Source organism: Mandrillus leucophaeus, unplaced genomic scaffold (genome assembly GCF_000951045.1).
Source record: "Mandrillus leucophaeus isolate KB7577 unplaced genomic scaffold, Mleu.le_1.0 Scaffold734, whole genome shotgun sequence".
Lineage (NCBI taxonomy): Eukaryota > Metazoa > Chordata > Mammalia > Primates > Cercopithecidae > Mandrillus > Mandrillus leucophaeus.
The window spans coordinates 246,506-263,381 of record NW_012107964.1 but is presented as its reverse complement, the minus strand read 5'-3'; the positions used below and the strand labels follow the sequence as shown (position 1 = coordinate 263,381).

At 60.8% G+C, this 16,876-nt stretch overlaps 1 protein-coding gene across 1 annotated transcript in view; it reads left to right on the top strand.

Annotated features, from left to right (window-relative positions):
- OBSCN (obscurin, cytoskeletal calmodulin and titin-interacting RhoGEF) overlaps positions 1-16,876 on the top strand; it is a 164,854-nt gene that overhangs the window by 62,126 nt on the left and 85,852 nt on the right. Inside the window, 23 exon segments of the mRNA XM_011965740.1 lie at positions 760-1,035; positions 1,262-1,540; positions 1,663-1,929; positions 2,057-2,326; positions 3,228-3,494; positions 3,944-4,210; positions 4,424-4,536; positions 4,653-4,806; positions 4,998-5,159; positions 5,247-5,351; positions 6,214-6,480; positions 6,700-6,969; positions 7,363-7,629; positions 7,721-7,987; positions 8,073-8,339; positions 9,434-9,706; positions 10,519-10,785; positions 11,003-11,269; positions 13,547-13,819; positions 14,239-14,505; positions 15,151-15,417; positions 15,518-15,781; positions 16,085-16,348. Coding sequence (XP_011821130.1) covers positions 760-1,035; positions 1,262-1,540; positions 1,663-1,929; positions 2,057-2,326; positions 3,228-3,494; positions 3,944-4,210; positions 4,424-4,536; positions 4,653-4,806; positions 4,998-5,159; positions 5,247-5,351; positions 6,214-6,480; positions 6,700-6,969; positions 7,363-7,629; positions 7,721-7,987; positions 8,073-8,339; positions 9,434-9,706; positions 10,519-10,785; positions 11,003-11,269; positions 13,547-13,819; positions 14,239-14,505; positions 15,151-15,417; positions 15,518-15,781; positions 16,085-16,348 — 5,640 coding nt within the window.

Here is a 16,876-nt window from a genome sequence, read left to right as displayed (position 1 = left end):
CATGTGAGGACCCCTGTCTGGGTGGTAGGGACAATAGCGTGATGTCCTTGGGGGTCTGGGGTCCAGGTGTAGTCAGATGTGATGACCTCTGTCTGGGTGGTGGGGACAGTGGTGTGATGTCCTTGGGGTGGGGATCTGGGGTCTGGGTTGGTCTAATGTGATCTGCTGACTCCTCTGTGGGTGCTGGGCTATGGGAGGGCCCTGCAGTGACTGGAGAGCGTGTCCTGGGTGGTGGGGGGGCTTGTCTCTGTGCTCTGGGCCCTAGATCTCTGCAAGCCTGTGCTGGGCCCCTTGGTCATCACCATGTGTCCACCTGTCTTTCTGACATCCGACCCCTTTCACCCTGTCTCTGAGCCAGGGACAACAAACCACACTTAGCTTGGCATCCTCTTTCCGGTGGCCCTGCCCGACACTCTGCTGCCTCTGGGCCAGCCCAGGTTGCTGGTCCATCCTTCCTGACCCTTCATGTCCTGCTGCCTGTGGCCCCATGTGGTGGGGAGGGCTGGCAACAGGTGAGGGCCCCAGGGCCCTGGAAGACCAGGGCAGGGAAGGGACCGCATCCTGTTCCCAAGAGACATGATGGTGATGCTGCCAACATGCACTCTTAGACCTTCGGCTCTGGTAGTGCCGGGGGGAGCTCTGTGCGTCACAGTGCACTGCTCAATGATGGACAGCCCCACCTGGCTGTTGCTGGGCTAACACATGGGCTGCGTCTGCTCTGGAGCCTCTAACCCTACATCCCTCCTTGTCCATCCCCAGAGCCCAAGGTGGTGTTTGCCAAGGAGCAGCCGGCATGCAGGGTGGTGCATGCGGAGGCGGGGGCCAGTGCCACACTGAGCTGTGTGGTGGCCCAGGGCCAGATGGAGGTGACGTGGTACAAGGATGGGAAGAAGCTGAGCTCCAGCTCGAAAGTGCACGTGGAGGCCGAGGGCTGCACACGGAGGCTAGTGGTGCAGCAGGCGGGCCAGGCAGATGCTGGGGAGTACAGCTGTGAGGCGGGGGGCCAGTGGCTCTCCTTCCACCTGCACGTGGCAGGTCAGTGCTTTGGGGTGGCAAATCCGCTTCACCTGGAGCTGATGGCCACACTGTATGGCTCCTGGGATTCTGGATGGTGGTTGATGGTGCTCAGGACGGCACTGGGCCATCCTTGAAGAGCAATGGGTATCGGGGTGCCAGGTGGCATTAGGGTGGCCCTGAAGGGGAGCGGGGCCGGTCCAGGGATGCCGGGGTCCCCCTCTCATGCCAACTCACCTCTACCCAGGGCCGGAGCCCCAAATTTCAGAGAGACCCTGCCGCAGTGAGCCTCTGGTGGTCAAGGAGCATGAAGACATCGTCCTGACTGCCACGCTGGCCACACCCTCTGTGGCCACAGTGACCTGGCTTAAGGATGGTGTGGAGATTCGCCGCAGCAAGCGGCACGAGACAGCCAGCCAGGGGGACACCCACACCCTGACCGTGCATGGCGCTCAGGTGCTGGACAGTGCCGTCTACAGCTGCCGTGTGGGCGCAGAGGGGCAGGACTTCCCAGTGCAGGTGGAAGGTGAGCTGGGCACGAGGCGGGGACTCCTCCAGACCCCTCTCTCCCAGAGCTGGGCAGGGGCAAAGCTGGGGCTCAAGTCTGGTCTGTTAGGAACCTGGCTGATGTCCCCTTCGTGCCCACAGAGGTGGCCGCCAAGTTCTGCCAGCCGCTGAAGCCTGTGTGCGGTGAGCTGGGCGGCACGGTAACACTGGCCTGTGAGCTGAGCTCAGCGTGTGCAGAGGTGGTGTGGCGCTGTGGCAGCACGCAGCTTCAGGCGGGCAAGCGCTTCCAGATGGTGGCCGAGGGGCCTGTGCGTCTGCTCACTGTGTTGGAGCTGCGTGCGGAGGACGCGGGGGAGTACGTATGCGAGAGCCGTGATGACCACACCAGTGCGCAGCTCACTGTTAGTGGTATGTAAGGGGTCGGGTGTCCCTATCCAGGGCAGCTTCCTGGAGGAGGTGGCCTTTGGCACTCCTGCAGTGTGGGGGCTCTGCCGGTCCCGCGCGCCCGCCTCTTAAGCAGTGCTCCTGTCTGCAGTACCCCGAGTGGTGAAGTTTATGTCCGGGCTGAGCACCGTGGTCGCGGAGGAGGGCTGCGAGGCCACCTTCCAGTGTGTGGTGTCCCCCAGTGATGCGGCAGTCGTGTGGTTCCGGGACGGTGCCCTGCTGCAGCCCAGCGAGAAGTTTGCCATATCACAGAGTGGCACCAGTCACAGCCTGACTATCTCCAGCCTGGTGCTGGAGGACGCGGGCCAGATCACTGTGGAGGCTGAGGGCGTCTCATCCTCTGCTGTCCTGAGGGTCCGAGGTGAGTGTAGGGGGCAGCAGGACTTGCCTGGCTGGCCGGGGCTCCTTGCACAGGCACCTCCCCTGTGGGCTGGTTCTGAGTGGGCACCTGGAACTGCTGTCCTGTTATGGCTGATCTGGCTGATCTCAGGAGACACAGGGTGTGTGGACTGCAGAGAGGAGATTCGGGTAGGCTGGATGGATCAGGTGCCTTCTCTTGGTATAGAGAAGATGCAATCCTGCAGGTGCACCTGGTGGGGAATGGGTGGAGGTTGAGGCAATCCAGGGAGGCTTTCTGGAGTAGGTGGGTGCATACTTAGCCTGATGGATGGCAGGAAAGAGAGAGTGGGGTTAGCACCAGTGCAGGCAGTGACATGGGCTTCCCATGCTGCTGAAGCCAGAAGCCAGAACTTTCCCTGAAGGGAAGTGGGAGTCATGGCAGGTTCTGGAGTAAGGGAGTGATGCAGTAGATTCACCTTCTGCGGAGTTCACGGGTGGCCTAAGGCAGAGGCCCGCCAGCGCCTCTTCCTCAACCTGTGCAGGACTCCTGGGCTTTGCTAAACCCCCGTTGGGCCTGGGGGAGCTCTGTCTTCCCGCCTCTGCAGTTTCCGCCAGTGCTACTAGTGGGGATTACGCCTAGGATTTTGAGGCACGAGGGCCTGGCGTCTTGTTCAGAACAGGGGAGCTGGAGGTAGAAGCGGGGCTTAAGGAAGCTTCCCGGTTTCCTCGCTTAAAGTGTTTCCTCGCCCACGTGTGGCCAGGGCCGTGCCGCCGTTTGGATTGGGATCACCGGGCGCCCTGCGGGCAGCTCTGCCTGGGCGCAGCTCAGGGCAGGCGCCGGTGCTGGGCGGGCCCTCTGTACCTTGGCTTGCCCGTGGAGGAGGGCAAGGACTGCCATGACCTCCCCTCTCCTGCGACCCCAGAGGCGCCCGTGCTGTTCAAAAAGAAGCTGGAGCCGCAGACGGTGGAGGAGCGGAGCTCGGTGACCCTGGAGGTGGAGCTGACACGGCCGTGGCCGGAGCTGAGGTGGACACGGAATGCGGTGGCCCTGGTGCCGGGAAAGAACGTGGAGATCCACGCCGAGGGCACCCGCCACCGTCTGGTTCTGCACAACGTAGGTTTTGCCGACCGTGGCTTCTTTGGCTGCGAGACTCCGGATGACAAGACACAGGCCAAACTCACCGTGGAGAGTGAGTCGCGGGCGGGAAGGGCCGGGCACTGAGGAGGAGTGAGGAGGGAGGCAGCGCACTGAGGAGGAGGGAGGAGGGAGGAGGGAGACGGAGAATTGAGGAGGAGTGAGGACGTAGGCAGGGTACTAAGGGAAGGAGGGAGGAGGGGCACTGAGAGGAAGAGAGAGGAAGGAGGTGGGGCACTGAGGGGAGAGGGAGGAGGGATGCGGAGCACCGAGGGGAGGAGGGAGGAGCCAGGCGGGACACTGAGGGGAGGGGCGAGTCCCCTGGATGGGACATAGGGCTGGGGGAGGGGCAGGTCTCCCGCCGGAGGGGCTAGCGCTGGGGGTGGGCGTTGGGAGGCTTCCCCAGCCCTCCCTGAGCTCCTGGGGAAGCTGGCTGTACCCCAGGGTTCTAAGGCGGTGGTCTCAGAGCAGCGGCTGACCCGTGACCCCGCGTGTGCACCGCAGTGCGCCAGGTACGGCTCATCAGGGGCCTGCAGGCAGTGGAGGCACAGGAGCAGGGCACGGCTACCATGGAGGTGCAGCTGTCGCATGCGGACGTGGAGGGCAGCTGGACTCGCGACGGTCTCCGGCTCCAGCAGGGGCCCACGTGCCACCTGGCTGTGCGGGGCCCCACACACACCCTCACGCTCTCTGGGCTGAGGCCAGAGGACAGTGGCCTTATGGTTTTCAAGGCCGAAGGAGTGCACACGTCGGCACTGCTCGTGGTCACCGGTGCGTTGGGGGGACCGGCAGGGCTCAGCACAGGTCATGCCTACCTGTCCCGAGGGAATCCCGGGGAGGTCGGTGGGGACTTTAGGGACCTGGATGAGCCAGCTCCATATAACTCTGTCCAGCTTGGGCACTGCCCCACCCTCGTCCTGTCCCCACCCTGAAGGCTCCTCCAAGCCCTTTTTCTCCTCCCACCTCCTACTTCCTCCTCCCCAGAGCTGCCTGTGAACTTCAGCCGCCCGCTGCAGGATGTGGTGACCACCGAGAAGGAGAAGGTTACCCTGGAGTGTGAGCTGTCTCGTCCTAATGTGGATGTGCGCTGGCTAAAGGTGCCTCCCCCTGACCCCACTCTGTTGCCTCCTTCCCTCCTCTCATGGGGGCAGGCCCAAGTGGAACCCCAGGGCTGAACCACCTGTATGCCTGACCGGGCTTCTGCGCTCCACAGGACGGTGTGGAGCTGCGGGCAGGCAAGACAGTGGGCATTGCGGCCCAGGGCACCTGCAGGAGCCTCACCATTTACCGGTGCGAGTTCGCGGATCAGGGCATGTATGTGTGTGATGCCCATGACGCCCAGAGCTCTGCCTCTGTGAAGGTGCAAGGTGAGGGCTGTGTGGGGCACGTGGGGCATGGCAGGTGTGGGCACCTCCTCCTGTCTTCCATGTCCCCCAGCTAGGGGCTTGGCCACTCTGCTTTCACCTTCACACCCCTTGGCACGCTGGGGCACTGGGTGGGGGGTGCTGGGGGTGGCTCTGTGCGTCCAGGTGTGGCAGGGCCTCCTTTGCCACCCCAGGCCGCAACATCCAGATCGTGAGGTCCCTGGAGGATGTGGAAGTGATGGAGAAGGACGGTGCCACCTTCTCCTGTGAGGTCTCCCACGACGAAGTGCCTGGCCAGTGGTTCCGGGAGGGCAGCAAACTGCGGCCCAGTGACAACGTGCGCATCCGCCAGGAAGGTGCGAGGACCAGTGGCTATGGTGGGCACGGCCCAACCCCCAGGTCCTCCTCTGTCCCCGCCCATACTGAGCCGCCTTTTTCCCTAGGAAGGACATACACTCTCATCTACCGGAGGGTCCTGGCGGAAGATGCAGGAGAGATCAAATTTGTAGCTGAAAATGCAGAATCTCGAGCCCAGCTCCGAGTGAAGGGTGAGGTGGGGGCTGAGGGGAGGGCGAGGCTGGACAGTGTGCATGTGTGGCCAGCTGGCTCAGCACAGGCCCGGACACCCCAAGCCCGTTCTCAGGACCAGGACAGCAGGGACTCACGAGAAGGGAAGGGGTTGTCACCTCCTTGGCAGGAAGATAGAGGCCAGAGAAACGGCCATGAGGGGCTTCTCCCTTCCTTAAAACCGAGATCCTGATGAATCCTCCCTCTGGCTGCAGCATGTGCTGCAGAGGCCAGGCATGAGGCCCTGTGGGGCGGGGGGGAGGGGGAGGGTTGTCGGGGGCGGGGAGTTCTACCTGGTGGCAGTGAGGAGGAGGATCAGGGGATCAGGGAGAGTGGTGCTGGGGCAGCAGGGAGGGAGGCTCTGCAGACAGGTGGAGTGGGGACGGGCCAGTAGGGCTAAGTCAGAGGTGTGCGGGGAGGGGACATGAGTTCCTGGGACTGGGCTAGGGTATGTGGTTATGGTTCCGAAGTGGGGGCTTGGGGAGAGGACTGCAGGGGGTGGGGCTACATGGGGCAGAGCCTACCCTGCTCTTGGTGGGCCAGGACAGCGGGCAGGACCTGGGTGGTGGAAGTGGGAGTGTGGGATATGGGAGGGCAGGGTAGGCAGAGGCGGGCACACTCCCCTTGCTGGTGGTCTGCTCTGTGGAGCAGGTCGTAGCACAGCTCCAAGGGGGATACTCAGCCTAAACACCTGCTGTCCCCTGGCGGGCAGACATGGGCTGTTGGGGCCTAGTGGGGTCTGGGCCCTTGGTTGCCCAAAACACCCAGTGCCTTGTCGGAGCCTGGGCCTGGGAGCCTGGAGCACCGTCTCTGATCCACCCCGTGCCCCAACTATGCTCACAGAGCTGCCAGTGACCCTCGTGCGCCCTCTGCGGGACAAGATTGCCATGGAGAAGCACCGCGGTGTATTGGAGTGTCAGGTGTCCCGGGCCAGCGCCCAGGTGCGGTGGTTCAAGGGCAGTCAGGAGCTGCGGCCCGGGCCCAAGTACGAGCTGGTCAGTGATGGCCTCTACCGCAAGCTGATCATCAGTGACGTCCAGGCAGAAGACGAGGACACCTACACCTGCGACGCCGGCGATGTCAAGACTAGTGCACAGTTCTTTGTGGAAGGTGCAGGCAGGGAGGGCAGCTCTGCAGGTTGCTTTTGTTGGGGGGAGTCTCCTAGGTCCATGGTTTGCCCTACACTCCTGGAGATGCTGGGTCTGGGTAGCTCAGGAGGATGCTAACATGCATCTAGTGGGGCAGGGGCTTGTTCCCAGGAAGGAACCCTGCCAGAGGGGCAACTTGTCCTATCCATGGGATCCGCCAGCAACTGCTCCTCCCCAACAGAGCAATCCATCACCATTGTGCGGGGTCTGCAGGACGTGACGGTGATGGAGCCTGCTCCTGCCTGGTTTGAGTGTGAGATCTCCATCCCCTCAGTGCGGCCACCTAAGTGGCTCCTGGGGAAGACAGTGTTGCAGGCTGGGGGGAACGTGGGCCTGGAGCAGGAGGGCACGGTGCACCGGCTGATGCTGCGGCGGACCTGCTCCACTATGACCGGGCCCGTGCACTTCACCATCGGCAAGTCTCGCTCCTCTGCCCGCCTGGTGGTCTCAGGTGAGCACTCCCGCCCCGGTGGGTGGACGCGAGGCAAAGACATAAAAGGACAAGGCTGTGGGTGGGTACCGGGCAGGGTCATGGGAGGAGAAGGCTCAGTGCAGTGATGGGACACAGTTCAGGGCCACAGATGGGTATCACTCATGGCCAGGGGAGGACACAGTTCAGGACCACAGAGGATACAGCTCAGGGCCAGGGGAAGGCACAGTTCAAGGAACAGTGGACACGGCTCAGGGCCAGGGGAAGGCACAGTTCAAGGAACAGTGGACACGGCTCAGGGCCAGGGGAGGACATAGTTCAGGGCCATAGGTGAGCAGGCTCAGGGCTTGGCAGGCAGGACAGGGTGATTGGTTCCTGTGGCCCCGTGGCCCAGCCTGTCTCCACTCCCTGCAGACATCCCCGTAGTCCTCACACGGCCGTTGGAGCCCAAGACAGGGCGTGAGCTGCAGTCAGTGGTCCTGTCCTGCGACTTCCGGCCAGCCCCCAAGGCTGTGCAGTGGTACAAGGATGACACACCCCTGTCTGCCTCTGAGAAGTTTAAGATGAGCCTGGAGGGTCAGATGGCCGAGCTGCGTATCCTCCGGCTCATGCCTGCCGATGCTGGTGTCTACCGGTGCCAGGCGGGCAGCGCCTACAGCAGTACTGAGGTCACTGTGGAAGGTGGGGCATGAGGGACACGGGGCTACTGAGAGGGTTTTGGGGAGGGGTTGCCTGGTGATGTGGGCACTGAGGCCTGGTGTGTCCCTTGCAGCGCGGGAGGTGACAGTGACAGGGCCGCTGCAGGATGCAGAGGCCATGGAGGAGGGCCGGGCCAGCTTCTCCTGTGAGCTGTCCCATGAGGACGAGGAGGTCGAGTGGTCGCTCAACGGGATGCCCCTGTACAACGACAGCTTCCATGAGATCTCGCACAGGGGCCGGTGCCACACACTGGTACTGAAGAGCGTCCGGCGTGCTGATGCAGGCACAGTATGCGCCTCCTCCCCCAAGGTGTCAACCTCTGCCCACCTGGAGGTCCGAGGTGAGCCATCCCACCAGTCTTCGGGGCTCCCCACTAGGGATGGGACAGGTGCTGGGCTCCCCTCACCCTCCTACCCCTCCTGCAGTGAAGCCAGTGGTGTTCTTGAAGGGGCTGGATGACCTGTCCGCAGAGGAGCATGGCACCCTGGCCCTGCAGTGTGAGGTCTCTGACCCCGAGGCCCATGTGGTGTGGCGCAAAGATGGCGTGCAGCTGGGCCCCAGCGACAAGTATGACTTCCTGCACACGGTGGGCACGCGGGGGCTCGTGGTGCATGACCTGAGCCCCGAGGACGCCGGCCTGTACACCTGCCACGTGGGCTCCGAGGAGACCCAGGCCCGGGTCAGCGTGCACGGTGTGTGGCTGTGGGCATGGTGGAGCTCGGGGAAGGGAGGTGTGCTGGATGGGCATGGATGTGGGGCTGGCCACTACCTGGGTGGCCCACGTCATTCTCTGAGATTGAAGGGCTGCTCTGCTGAGCCGGGGAGGTCAGGGGAGCCTTCTGGAGGAGCCATGACTTGACATGGTCCTGTGAGGCCTGGGTGCAGGCAGGTGGACCTGGGGACGATGGGTCCCGGAGCCAGGGTTGGAGGCTGTGCTGTCCCTGCCTGGTCTTCCCGACGTAGCCCGGGGATGTTGCCCTGTACCAAGGGATGTGTCTGCACAGAAGCCACCAGGCCAGTGTGGACACCAATGGGGATGGCCAGGGAGAAGCCGAGATGCCAGGCAGGGGCTGTGAGTAGGCCATGTCTCTGTCCTTCATGGGGCCCCAGCAAGGCCCCAGGGCCACTGGGCTGACAGGGTAGAGCCATCCCTGAATCCAGCCCTGCAGCACTGGGGGTGTGCATGCCCTGGAGTCTGTCCTGTTTTTCAGGGGCAGTTCCCTCAACTGCAGGGTGGCTACCTGGCACCCTGTGTGTGTATGCACAGTCCCAGTGGCATCCTGGTGTGGGTGACAGGCGGCATAACCAGCCTGTTTGCTGGTCCTTGACAGTCTTGTAACGAGATGGGGAAGGGGCAGGAGGCGTCGCGAGTTTGTCCTGGAGCTGGGACTATGGGGTCCTGTGCCTCCTCTCCTCCCTGTGATGACCATGGGTCCTCCCTCTTCCTGCTACCCTGATTGGAGCTCAGAGTTGTTGGTTATGCAAATACCAGGGGACAGCCAGCTCCAGCAGAGGGGTGTCTACTCATTGGCTGGTGCAACGTGGCACCCTGCCCCCACAGGGCCTGGCCTCTCCCAGGGTCTGACACCTCCAGGGTTTGGTCCCTGTGGGGTCTGGTCCCTCTAAGGGATCCAGCTCCTCCTGGGGTCTGGTCCCTGTGGGCTCTGATCCCTCCCAGGGTCTGGTCCCTTGGGCTCTGATCCCTCCCAGGGTCTGGCCCTTCCTATGTCTGGCCCAGGGCAGTGCTGTCCTCTTGCCTGGCCTGACAGTCTCCGATGGCCCGCAGATCTGCACGTGGGCATCACCAAGAGGCTGAAGACAGTGGAGGTGCTGGAGGGGGAGAGCTGCAGCTTTGAGTGCGTCCTGTCCCATGAGATTGCCAGCGACCCAGCCATGTGGACAGTCGGTGGGAAGACGGTGGGCAGCTCCAGCCGCTTCCAGGCCACACGTCAGGGCCGAAAATACATCCTAGTGGTCCGGGAGGCTGCGCCGAGCGATGCTGGGGAGGTGGTCTTCTCTGTGCGGAGCCTCACCTCCAAGGCCTCACTCATTGTCAAAGGTGGGCAGGGCCTGCGGGACGGGGGCTTATCACCTGGGCTGAGGAGTGGGGACCCTGGGCCTGTCCCCAGGAGTCCAGGAGCTGGGCCCCACTGGCTGCAGAAGCCGGTGGAGGTGCTTTTGGGGCCTGCTTCCCCCAGCTGCTGCAGAGCACCCCTTCTAGGAACCACAGGGCCTGAGGCACCTGCTGGATGCTGGGGGCAGTTCTCATGTGGAAGTGGGGTTGCATTCTTCTCTGAGCTCTGATACAGGCCTGGATTCTTTTCCAATCTGTGTTCTGAGTGCCCTGAGCACTTGGTAGCTCCCAGAGCTGTGGCTCACAGGGCCAGTCTGGCAGCACTGGCCTGAGGGCCCAGCCACCTGCTCTGCTGACATCACCGCCAGCGCCCGAGTTCGCGCCCCTGACGAGCACACTTGGTGCAGTTTGGCGGGGCACGCTCAGGGGATGCCAGCGTGGGCCTGAAAGATGCCAGAGGATAAAATTCTGTAGTTGTTGATCTTCCTGCCTCCTGAGTCCCACCCTGGTGACAGTGGGGACACTAACATTCCAGGACTCTGAAGCTCCTGAGGGCCGAGGTCCCAGAGTTTGGGGGTTGCAGGTTCTGTTGTCTTGGTCACCAGAGAATCAGTGTTCTCAAACGCTTGTCCTTGCCCCAATCCTGGTCATGGTGAAGGTGGTAGGGTTTTGGCTGGGTCTGTGCGTAGAGCTATGGCTGTAGCCAGGATGGTGGCTGGGGCCGTGACTGCAGTCATCTGTGGCTGGCTCCGTGGCCCTGGCTGTGCTTCAAGGGCAGCTGTCTCTGCTCTCTTCAGAGAGGCCGGCAGCCATCATGAAGCCCCTGGAAGACCAGCGGGTGGCGCCAGGGGAGGACGTGGAGCTGCGCTGTGAGCTGTCACGGGCGGGCACACCTGTGCGCTGGCTGAAGGATGGGAAGGCCATCCGCAAGAGCCAGAAGTACGATGTGGTCTGTGAGGGCACGATGGCTGTGTTGGTCATCCGCGGGGCCTCGCTCAAGGACGTGGGCGAGTACACGTGTGAGGTGGAGGCTTCCAAGAGCACAGCCAGCCTCTGTGTGGAAGGTAAATGCTGCAGGAGCCCCACGCGTGGCCCTGGAGTGGCGTCTCTACCCCAGCGGGGCACAGGGCCACCCCTGGAGCCTGAGCTCCTCTGTCCCAGGTGAAAGGGCTCACCCAGGTCCCAGAGCTTCCCCAGCCAGGCCTGGAAGATAACAGGGCTGGCCTGGGGTCTGTGCAGGCCTAATGCCCCACCTATTCTGCCTCCGTCTCCCTGCCCCAGAAAAAGCAAACTGCTTCACAGAGGAGCTGACCAACCTGCAGGTGGAGGAGAAAGGCACAGCTGTATTCACGTGCAAGACGGAGCGCCCCGCGGCCACAGTGACCTGGCGCAAGGGCCTCTTGGAGCTACGGGCCTCAAGGAAGCACCAGCCCAGCCAGGACGGCCTGGCCCTGCAGCTCACCATCAGTGCCCTGGAGAAGGCAGACAGCGACATCTATACCTGCGACATCGGCCAGGCCCAGTCCCAGGCCCAGCTCCTCGTGCAAGGTGAGGTGCCCAAGTGTGCTCAGGTCTAGGCTTTGAACGGCACTGGAGACTTGGAGGTGGAGAGGCCCAGCCTCAGTTTCTTATGATAAGGGTAGAGGGATGCACCATGCTGGGTGGTCACTGAGGCTCCCCAGCATGGCTGTGAATGAGCTGCTGGTGCTCCCTTACTTGTGTGTTGATTTGGTCACTGTGTATTTCTCCCACATGCCCTGTGTGCCTGGCCCCCATGCATGAGCTCAGTGTGTATCTGTACATACAACGTGTCACCCTTATCCCAGAGGGACAGCCTGACTCAGCTGTGCCAGGCAGCCTCAGGTGCTCCCAGGGAAGAACTGATGGTCATTAGGGTTGTCATTGAGAGTTACAGTGGCATTTTAGTCTTTTTCTTGTTTACAACAGAATACCTGAAACTGGGTAATTTATAAATGAAATAAAGTTACTTCTTACAGCTCTGGAGGCTCAAGGTCAAGGGGCCACATCTGGTGAGGGCCCTCTTGCTGGCAGGGACTCTCTGCCGAGTCCCCAGGGGGTGGCACAGGGCATCTCATGGGGAGGGGACTGAGTGTGCTAACTCAGGCCTCTCTTCATCTTCTTTTAAAGCCACCACTCACATTAAAGCACTTTAACACATTAACCTGTTAACCCACTGATCCATGAATGAATTAATCCATTCCCACCTTGGACCCAATCCCCTCTTAAAGGCTCCACCTCTTAATATTACCACATTGGGATTAAGTTTCAACATGAGTTTCCAGGGGGACATTCAGATCATAGCAGGTGGCTGTTTGATCTTACTGTTTGGCTCCACATTTGAGTGGCAGGCAAAGTGACAGCTGTCATTCTCCCCACTCTGTAGATAAGAAAACTGAAGCTTTAGTGGGTCCATGGCCAGGGCAAGGTCATCAGGCACATTGGGATCAGAGCAGGCGAGGCCCAGCCCCTTCACCACAGCCTTCACTTGGCTCTGAAGTCCCGGGCTGGTGTGTCCAGAGCTGAGTTTGCAGGGGGTCCCTACTGGGGTCTGACCACAGGGCGTTCACAGGGTTCAGTATTTGAAAGGCCCCAGTTGTGATCATGAGAAGTAATGTAAAGCAGGAATCATCACTGATTTTTCCTCTCCAATGGATTTGGTGATCCTGGTGAAAGCATTCTGTTAACACAGTAAAGCCCCATGATCTAATAAAGTTGGTACCCGTAGTTAATTTTTTTTAAAAGCCATCAAGAGTGAGAGTCATAAGATAACAAAAGATGCTCTTTAAAAGTTTAACATGGCCGGGCTCAGTGGCTCACGCCTGTAATCCCAGCACTTTGGGAGGCTGAGGCAGGTGGATCAGGAGGTCAGGAGTTCTAGACCAGCCTGGCCAACATGGTGAAACCCCATCTCTACTAAAAATACAAAAATTAGCCAGGCATGGTAGCACGTGCCTGTAATCTCAGCTACTCAGGAGGCTGAGGCAGGAGCGTTGCTTGAACCCGGGAGGCGGAGGTTGCAGTGAGCCAAGATCGTGCCACTGCACTCCAGCCTGGGAGACAGAGTGAGACTCCATCTCTAAAAAAATAAAATAAAATAAAAGTTTAACGTATGAGTATGTTGGCTGGCCTGGTCAGGGGCCCAAGCCATTTCCTTGTGTGCCATCCACTGATGAGAGCTCTTCATCCATGTGGATTGCCCGGGTTGAGGTTGCCTTCTTTGAGGTGGAGCTATGCCTGCAGGACACTCATGCATGCAGAAGGAATCTGAATGCAGGACCTGTCTCCATATTCGTAAACGCTCATCTTTTACCATCCCTAATTCAGCAGCCAAAAAACCTCGTTTCTAGGAATTCACATTTCTTATCTTCCAAGCATTTGATTTCAATTTCAGCATAACTATAGCCATTTTTTTTCACACTCCTCTTTCATCTGTTACTACAAGAGTTAATTTCATGGCACAATTGTAATGATACACACAGCTGTGTATGCAGGTTTGGGAGCCAACCGCTCCTGGGAGCACAGCTTGGATAGGGGGCAGAAGTGTGCTCTCCTGGGTTCTCAGCAGGCTGCAGACTCGCCCAGCAAGCCTTGCAGAAGGACCTCCAAGGTGCAGAGAGGTGGACTCGGGGCTCCGAGTGGCCCTCAAACAAGTATCTAGACCGTTCAAACTCTGACCCACTTACTGTTTTCGGAGTTCTGTCCCTGCAAACTTGTTAAAACACAGACACCTTGCTCTGTCCTGGGGAGTGTCTGTCCTGGGGAGCACTGCTGGCTGAGCCTGCCCAGGACGCTGTGCCTTTGCAGGCCGGAGAGTGCACATCATCGAGGACCTGGAGGACGTGGATGTGCAGGAGGGCTCCTCGGCCACCTTCCGTTGCCGGATCTCCCCGGCCAACTACGAGCCTGTGCACTGGTTCCTGGATAAGACACCCCTGCATGCCAACGAGCTCAATGAGATCGAGGCCCAGCCTGGGGGCTACCACGTGCTGACCCTGCGGCAGCTGGCGCTCAAGGACTCGGGCACCATCTACTTCGAGGCGGGTGACCAGAGGGCCTCAGCCGCCCTGCGGGTCACTGGTGGGTCACATGCCCACGTTGCACATGTTGCTCAGAGCTGCAGACAGGTGGAGAGGCAGATGGCAGCTCAGCCATGTGCCTAGTATCCCTGGGCACACAGAGAAAGCACCCTTGGCTGACTGTGGGGTGGGGGCTCGGAAGGCTGAATTGGGCTTTCAGAATGAATGCTTCTGCATGGTTTGCAGAACTGTTCTTGGTGTGTGCTGGCTAGGCTGCATCCCCACTGGGGCAGGAGCCGCACAGAGCCTTCCCTGTTCCCTCCACAGCCTGTTGCGTGGCCCCAGCGTGAGGGTGACTGGTGGGTGCTGAGCCAGGGTGTTGCCTGGTCCGCAGTGAGACCCAGGGTTTGTCCCTGTTGGCCCCTCCAGCAGCAGCACGACAGGATCCCACATGCTCCTGCTTCTCTCTCTGTCCCCCAGGTAAGCCAAGTGTCTTCTCCCGGGAGCTCACAGATGCCACCATCACAGAGGGTGAGGACTTGACCCTGGTGTGCGAGACCAGTGCCTGCGACAGCCCTGTGTGCTGGACCAAGGACGGGAAGACCCTGCGGGGATCTGCCCGGTATCAGCTGAGCCACGAGGGCCACCGAGCCCAGTTGCTCATCACTGGGGCCACCCTGCAGGACAGCGGACGCTACAAGTGTGAGACTGGGGGCGCCTGCAGCAGCTCCATTGTCAGGGTGCACGGTGAGCCCCAGCAGCCCCAAAGCCTAGCCACAGGCCAGGTGCCTACAGCTCTCTTCTCAGGCAGCACCGTCTTCAGGGCAGGGCATGTGCGCCCACAAGGAGCCCAAGGTGGGAGGACCCAGGCTCCTGCGCATCCTGTATGGGGTGCCCACAGCTCCCCGTGTCCTTCCTGGCTCTCCCTGGCACCTCATCCACCCTGCTTGGCTTCCGCTCTGGCCTCTGCCACCCGCAGGAGCCGCCCTGCAGAGCTGTCTCCTCTGCGTCCCTGAAGGGCTGTCCCTCTGTGCATGCCTGTGTCCCTGACCTCCCATCTTAGGAGGCGCCAGCCACAGTGGCTTAGGGCCCACCGTGACCTCATTTGACCTTACTTCCCTCATCACTACCACGCTTTGAGGTCTGGGCTAGGGCCTCCAACTGTGAATTTGGGGGCACAGGTCCCTGACACCCTTCTGTTCTCCTGCTTGGTTCACCCTTTCTATCCCTCACCCTCAGAGCTGCCCCTTTCCAGAAGTCTCGAGGTCCTTGCCACAGGCCCCAAAGGAGAAAGGGGACCCTGCAGCTGATGTCCCCAGCCCTCCACCACCTATAGGGGACCCCTAGTGGACCAGTCGGGGGAGGGCAAGCTGAGCCTGTGCCTGTCTGCAGCCCGGCCAGTGCGGTTCCAGGAGGCCCTGAAGGACCTGGAGGTGCGGGAGGGTGGTGCTGCCACACTGCGCTGTGTGCTGTCATCTGTGGCTGCGCCCGTGCAATGGTGCTGTGGAGACAATGTCCTGAGGCCAGGTGACAAATACAGCCTACGCCAGGAAGGTGCTGTGTTGGAGCTGGTGGTCCGCAACCTCCGGCCGCAGGACAGCGGGCGGTACTCATGCTCCTTCGGGGACCAGACTACTTCTGCCACCCTCACAGTGACTGGTAAGCATCTCTGTTCACCCTGCCCATGTGGCCCAAAGATGCCACTTCCTCCAATGCAGGGGAGCAAAGACGATGTTCTCTGTGTCTGACCTTCCTGCAGCCCTGCCTGCCCAGTTCATCGGGAAACTGAGAAACAAGGAGGCCACAGAAGGGGCCACAGCCACGCTGCGGTGTGAACTGAGCAAGGCGGCCCCCGTGGAGTGGAGAAAGGGGTCCGAGACCATCAGAGATGGGGACAGATACTGCCTGAGGCAGGACGGGGCCATGTGTGAGCTGCAGATTCATGGCCTGGCCATGGTGGATGCTGGGGAGTACTCGTGTGTGTGTGGAGAGGAAAGGACCTCAGCCTCACTCACTATCAGGGGTAAGACCCTGTGTCCAGAGTCGTGGCCGGTGTCCAATTCTTTACCGCTGCTGTCAGTTGCACCAATTCCAGTCTCCCCCAACTGTGCCATGCCCTTCCCAGCACATCACGGAATCCCTTCCAGCTTTCTGGGCTATTGAAGGAACCAGGAGAACCCGGCATTTGCAGCCAGACTCCCACCCTCGAGGCACCCTGGGACCTGTCCTGTGGGAGTCTGTCTTATCCTCCATCTCGCCATTGCCTGTCCCCCTGTGCTTCCCAGAGTCTGATCTACTGCATGTCTGTCTGTCCATCCCTCCCCAGCCATGCCTGCCCACTTCATAGGAAGACTGAGACACCAAGAGAGCACAGAAGGAGCCACAGCCACACTGCGGTGTGAGCTGAGCAAGGTGGCCCCCGTGGAGTGGAGGAAGGGCCGTGAGAGCCTCAGAGATGGGGACAGACACAGACTGAGGCAGGATGGGGCTGTGTGTGAGCTGCAGATCTGTGGCCTGGCCGTAGCAGATGCTGGGGAGTACTCCTGTGTGTGTGGGGAGGAGAGGACCTCTGCCACTCTCACCGTGAAGGGTAATGACTGCCTCTGGCCACGTGCATGGGTGGCTATGTCTGAGTGGGTATGTGCATTCCTGCCCTGTGCCCATGTCTGCGCTATGGCCTTCCCTGTTTCTGCATGGGGTTCCTGAATCATTCCTTCAGTAGGGATTCCTCACACCTGCTGCGTGTTACCCGTCTTAGGAGCAGTAAGACAGCAGAGAAGAGAGGGCTGCTTGAGCCCTGTGGGGTTGTAGGCAGAGACAGAGGATATGGGGAGAACCAAATCATTACAAAAGTGAGATCATAGATCTTCTCCAGGGTTAACACCAGGAAGGCAGGAAGGCAATCAGGAGGAGCCCCAGAAATGGAACACAGAAAGGAGTGGGGAGATGGCACGTGGGCTGGAGTGCACAGCCAGGGAGGGGAGGGTCCATTGTGAGGAGGAGAGAGGTAGGGTGACTGTGGGGAGGAGGTGATGGGGTGACTGTGGGGAGGAGGTGATGGGGTGACTGTGGGGAGGAAGTGATGGGGGTGACTGTGGGGAGGAGGTGATGGGGTGAC